The sequence below is a fragment of the Protopterus annectens genome, chromosome 13.part0 (assembly GCF_019279795.1).
Source record: "Protopterus annectens isolate FY-2018-M chromosome 13.part0, PAN1.0, whole genome shotgun sequence".
NCBI lineage: Eukaryota > Metazoa > Chordata > Ceratodontiformes > Protopteridae > Protopterus > Protopterus annectens.
In genome coordinates this window covers 1,170,671,653-1,170,677,849 of record NC_056747.1, presented here as the reverse complement: position 1 = coordinate 1,170,677,849, position 6,197 = coordinate 1,170,671,653, and the positions used below count along the sequence as shown (strand labels likewise).

At 39.1% G+C, this 6,197-nt stretch overlaps 1 protein-coding gene across 1 annotated transcript; it reads right to left on the bottom strand.

Annotated features, from left to right (window-relative positions):
• Positions 1–2,272: 2,272 nt before the first annotated feature.
• Positions 2,273–5,756, bottom strand: ARL4D (ADP ribosylation factor like GTPase 4D). The gene is made up of 2 exons (XM_044055174.1): positions 5,640–5,756; positions 2,273–3,709 (listed from the first exon to the last, which is right to left on the bottom strand). Exon 2 carries the CDS (start codon positions 3,634–3,636, stop codon positions 3,034–3,036), a length of 603 nt encoding a protein of 200 aa, XP_043911109.1. The 5' UTR covers positions 3,637–3,709; positions 5,640–5,756; the 3' UTR covers positions 2,273–3,033.
• Between the last annotated feature and the right edge of the window lie 441 nt (positions 5,757–6,197).

Below are 6,197 nucleotides of genomic sequence, written 5' to 3'. Positions count from 1 at the left end.
AATCTCCATATCCATGGACAACAATATCCCCCAACATTACAAAGCATAAACCATGAACAGTTTACAGATTCCATTTCTCCAAAATACCCTGAAATTCAGCATTGACCTGCAATTCTGATCAAGACCTCTTCTACAATAACAGTTTCAGCACAAAAACACTCACAAGTAGTACTTCAAACTTCTATACAGCAACCTTATAAGCAAAAAATTCTACCCCCCCCCAAGTTAAAACATTTCTTCCCATGTATTACAATGCCCAACACCAGCTTTCGGAACAGCAAGCTCTACTATACATGGACACAGGGCCCATGAAAACAACTCCCAACAATGACAAAGTAGTATAAAATTATTTTGCATTATACATCACACACCCAAATACTTGAAAAGCTTCACCTACAATCAGGTAATCAAATCGTGAAAAAATGGGAATTACCTTTTCATCTCTTTTGTTGTTGTGCTTTCTTGGTAAAGAGCCAGAATTACAGTCCTGCAAAACTGACTGCACTCAGGTCCAAATAAAAACAGAACTAATTACAAAAAAAAAACACTACTTCTGTACCAGTAAAATCCAATATACAGTTAAGCAGCAAGTAGGTGGTTCAGGCTGCAAACCTCAGAGATCAAAGAAGGAAACAGTCTGCACCATGAGTAAGCACCACGTAGAAGAAAAGTGTACACATTATACAGTCTGCATTCACTCAGTACTAGGTTATGAAGAGCAAATATAAAATATAACTTAGAATAAGCTCCAAGACTTTTGACAGCCATGACGTTAATAAGCATTTACTATACTAGTACAAAACTAATAATGCCAGGTCTAAAGTACAGTCAACTCCGGACTTGGTCACAAGCCTTAATAAGCAAGGTAACATCTATTATAACAGTGTTATGTAAATAGAATGAAAACGTGACAATATGCAAAGCACAGATAACACAGAAGAAAAGGACATTAACAGTTGGGGGGGCACATACAGTAAACAAGAGAAATGATGGGGGGGGGCATCAGTCCTATTTGCACAACAATACATTCATAATTAATTCCAAAATCTAAATACATGAAGAGCAATGGGAGCAGATAAAATTCACCTCCCAAATTTGAAAACAGTGGACAACTACATTTGACTGCAGTAACAAAGTTGTGAGAGGACAGGACAGTGTATATACCAGAGACTCAAAGACAAAAATACCATGGACAGTTTATTCTCAGTGGTTGGAAAAGTTAAAAAAAAATCCCTTTAGAAAGGATATCAAGCAGAAGACAGTGGGTTACAGGCTCCACAGAAGCATATATTCACAGCAGGAAGGTAACGCAACACAAAACAAAGATACAGAGGGAACGTGACCCAACCAAAATCTTCCAAGATAAGGCAACAAAAAATCCTGGGGGGACACTACATGGATTAAGCAAAAAGATAAATAAAAGCATATCAGCTTAGGATCAGGTACTCAAGTACCACGAACTCAGTAGGTAAGAGTAGTAAAAGAAAAAAAAAAAAAAAAAAGAAGAGGTAGAGAGTCGGGTGCAAAAGGAAATGCAGTAACTGTAGAAAAACAGAACGTGTTCTCCCAGTACATGATAGTTTAGGACCATGAAAGTGCTTGCCATGTGTTAAAGGGGGAAGGATGCAGGGAAGACCGGGTTAGTTCCTCAAAAGGACAAGCACAATTCCTGAAATTAAATGCAAGAGAAAGGGAAGGAAAGAGCACTTAGAAATGATGCAAGAAAGCACTTTCACAGAAAGGGTTGTAAATGAACGGGATAAATGCATGGTGACGAGTCATTACTGTGGGGTATATAGAAAAATGAACGGGATAAATGCATGGTGATGAGTCATTACTGTGGGGTATATAGAAACAGAATACTAAACATGAAGATGTACAGTGGCTACCATCATGGGCAGAATAGGTTAGCAAGATTTCCATTAGCTACAGTCTCTCTAAACAAGGCCACCGGTCTTTACTTTTCCTTTTATAACGAGTGAGCCATCAAATTCTGTGACAATCCCAGCTTGCATGACAAGCACAGTTAATCAGTTCTACAAGTTATTAACATGTCATCAATTGTATATGGGCATTAAGAAATGGACAGAGAACAATTAAAAATGAAAGCCACCTGCTTATTCTCCACTGCAGAGAGCATATTAAACCTACTTTTTGATCACATAAAAGCCAAACACAGTAACAAATCTGTATCAGACAAACCTAATGAGACTATAATCAATTGTCCCTTCCAAGGAAAAAAAAAAAAAAAAAAAACACTAGTAGACAATTGTTATGTTTTCTCAGTTTTATTAATAATTTACATAATAACCAATGTGGTTCGTATAAAAAAAAAAAAAAAAAAACTTTAGCAAAAAAAATTCTTATTGTCCACAACTGTCAGTCATAAATCATATTAGTGTAAAAAAGTCCAAGAACTGCAGTGTGTCTAGCTACGTAAAGTCAGCCAAAGCAGCCGTCACAGTGATCACAGTGTTGAGCAGCAGCTAGCCTTCTTACTTCATTTAGTGGAGAAAATCTTCACCTGCTCATAGCAGTTTCACGGCCTTCTGTCCTACGGCACACCCCAAAACTTCAGCAGCCCGGCACGGCAAGCTTCCTGACACAATGGGAAAATGTTCATGCAGAGATGTAATGCTGCTACTTCGCAGAGCCATAACAAATGCTGTAAACGAGTTCAGTCAGTGACAAGCTATTCAAGCTCGGTGATGAGGGGAAACCTTCATGCAGAAATGCAATACTGCCTCCTTTGTAGAACAGCACAAACATGTGTGCACTATTAACGCATTCACTGCCAAGCCATTCAATCTCTATGGTCACCACAAAACCGTGAGAGCAAATTGTTGCTTGTTCACTTTGTATGAACTTGGATCAAAAAGAAAGCACAAGTCTAAAATGCCACTGGTTTCAAAAAACATTTTAAAGAACAGCATTACGCATGAAATGTAAGCCTTGAGGCTCTCCCTGGTGTCAGATTGCTACAATCTTTAGGAGATGGTAAAACAGCATACTACTTTAAAATACTGTCAAGTCTTATCTTTTTCTCTTGCTGTGCCGAAGGGACTTCTTTCGTTTCAGTATAATTTCATAGAGCTTTTCAAGTCCTTGCTGCAACCCTGTCCCATCTACTGCACTACAGCCTTGAATGTAATGCAAGGTGGAAGAAGTCAGCTCGTGCACAGCCAGCAGTTTCTCAACTTCTGCCATGCTCACAGCACCAGGAAGATCCTGCTTGTTAGCCAAAATTAGCACCGGCACCCCTTGATTTTCAGTAATTTTTGTGATTTTGTGAAGTTCAACCTTGGCTTCCTCCATGCGCTCCACCTCTGCAGCATCCACAACAAAGACAATACCATCTGTCCTCCTAGTGTAAGACTTCCACAATGGTCTTAACTTCTCCTGTCCACCAACATCCCAGACCTGGAAAATTGTAGACCGTGAAGTGCCAACAGCCACTTTAATTTTCTCCATGTTGAAGCCTTTTGTCGGAACACTCTTCACAAACTCTCCAAATTTGAGCCGATACAGCAAGGATGTTTTGCCAGATGAATCTAGGCCTATGACAACAACATGCATGGACTGAAAGCCAGGAAGGAAAGCTGAATTGGGGGCAATCTCAGTAAGATGGTTTCCCATTTCTAAAACTTGCAGGATCCTTCTCTGAAACACGTAGCACTACACACGGTTTTCTTCACAACAGGAACAAAATCTGTGCAAAAATAAAAAGACAGCAAGCTAGTGAAGTACAGGCTGGTACCCAAGAAACAAAGTATACAGCCCCCCCCCACTTCCAATTAAAACAGAATGCAGCAAATTCAATTTTATGCACAAGAACCCCCCCCCACTTCCAATTAAAACAGAATGCAGCAAATTCAATTGTATGCACAAGAACCCCCCCCCCCACTTCCAATTAAAACAGAATGCAGCGAATTCAATTTCATGCACAAGAAACAGAAATAATGGAAACATTAAAAGATACCCAACTCTAAAGTAAGGGGGTGGGGATTTTTCATCCATGAAACAGAATGGAAACACTTCGGGTATCCTGACAGAGGATGTTCTTTTTCTCTATTCAAAACCAGTTAAGGTTACAGAGAATTAAGGATATCAACTGTTTCATCCCATAGTTTTGGACTTGAGCCGTTATAGGCTGAGACCTTTGGACCCAAGTGTCTGAAACTGAATGCATTAAAAAGTAAACTCACAATCACGGCCATAGACCCTGAAGTTCACCACAGCACTCAACCAATCGGGCAAATTTCAACAAAACTGGGGAGAAAGCCACAAAAAAAAAAAAAAAAAAGGCAGGGATACTAAAATACTATCTGTAGTATTACATTGAAAAAGTGACAGAATAAGAAAATATACATTTTCTGAAGTAAAAAAATAAAGTATTAATTTTAGTGTGTAATTAACCACCTTTCCTCCAAAGGTCACCAGTTATTAAGAGGTACTAAGGACAGAGTTAAAATTGGAGTCGAAATAGAAGTCTCTGAAAATCAAGGACTGTGGAGACTAATGTACCAAATTATGCTGGAAATTAAATCCAGCAACCATTTAGCATCCACCCATTTAGCAACCACCAGCAGCGCTCGTGCCAGTCATTCAGCGAGCTAAATGTGCACCACACAGTTGATGCAAGGATTCTCGAGCTAAATAAACTTGCACCACACAGTTGCTGCAAGGTTTCCCCGAGGTCAATAAGAACTCAAGCTAACTAAGCTCGCCAACACCCAGGGTTTGGCTGCCTTGTCGGGTACAATACCAAGATCCCCCAGGTCCTAGCTCTCACTGTACATCACAGCTGGTCTCACCTCCTGGAGAAAGTGAGATAACGGCAGTACTGACCAGATATACACAAACAGTTCAGGCCTTCGCCCTATAGTTTTGGTCTGTTTCATCTTCATTCCATTTGTAGTTCGGAGTCAAATCAGGGATAACTGAAATCGCCAAGTAATGGGTTTCATACTACAGATCATTCAGAAAACGCATAAATGCAAAAACCTGTTAAGGAAAAACGAATGTCTGAACAGGTAGGTTAGCTTTAACAAGCACAAATTAAAAGTAGTCAGCGATGTGAGTGCTAAAAATATAGCAAGGTAAGACCAACCTACAGTGAAGCATCAGAATTCTTCCAGCTGCATGCAGGTAATCAGCTGGTTGACCCCACACATTTTGCATTTTAAAGGGCAGTATAAATTTCTAACATCATTCCACCTAAATATAGCAATATTTTAAATCTGTCCTTGACATTTATAGCCTTGACTCGACCATTTTCACGAGATGGTACGTTGAAAATTACAATGCAATATCGCAGTATAAATACCTTACACACTATATTATATATACATATATATATATATATATATATATACATACACACAAACCTGTGTGTACGCACGTTCTGTCTAAACTAAAAACACATGCAATTTGCAAATATTACCCTATTCCACGCAAGTAGCAAAAAATAAATGTGACTACCTGAAACTAAAAAAAACGCAAATCAAGTCCACGTAAACAGAAATGTGAACAATGGAGAAAAAACACTGCTTCACAATATCAATTACGGCTCCGATTATAACATTTACAAATAGTCTACCGGGAAGACACAAGAGTGACCACGCCTGAATGTGTCTTACCTTCCAGCGCCTTAGGAAAACAAGCTGAACCTCAGTGCTTGCAAAACGTAGCATCCACACAAGTTCAGGTCCTCTACAACACTGCCACCGGTTTAATCCTATACAAGTGCTAATAACAAAATACCTCTTACTGCAGATGCACTCCAGCCTGCGTCACGCCCCATGCGACGTCACGCGGACTTCACCGCCCTTCCACCCTCATAGCCTACATTCTTAAAGAAACATACCCTAAGAATTAAAAATAAATAAAATGAGATAAGTGTGTAAGAGTGAGTTTGTGAGCTGGTAAAGGAGTCGGACATGCGGTATAAATTAGTCAACATCTGTGTATTCTAATGAGTTTTTTCTCACTGATTGTTCCTATGGTTAACTTGTTAGTTGCAGTAAGAATTTGTTTCTGATTTCTGATGTAAAAATAGTAAAACTTCCCGTGCAAACTGTCTGATTCTGTAAATAATGACTAACAAAGAAAACTGCAGTACCAGTGTCATTGCTGACATTTTATTATACGATAGATTTACTTAACCTTGTCACAGTAATAATTTAATTTACTATGTG

Bases quoted from the DNA above. Each gene is read 5' to 3' on its own strand.
- ARL4D (XM_044055174.1), bottom strand. From the start codon at position 3,636: ATGGGAAACCATCTTACTGAGATTGCCCCCAATTCAGCTTTCCTTCCT.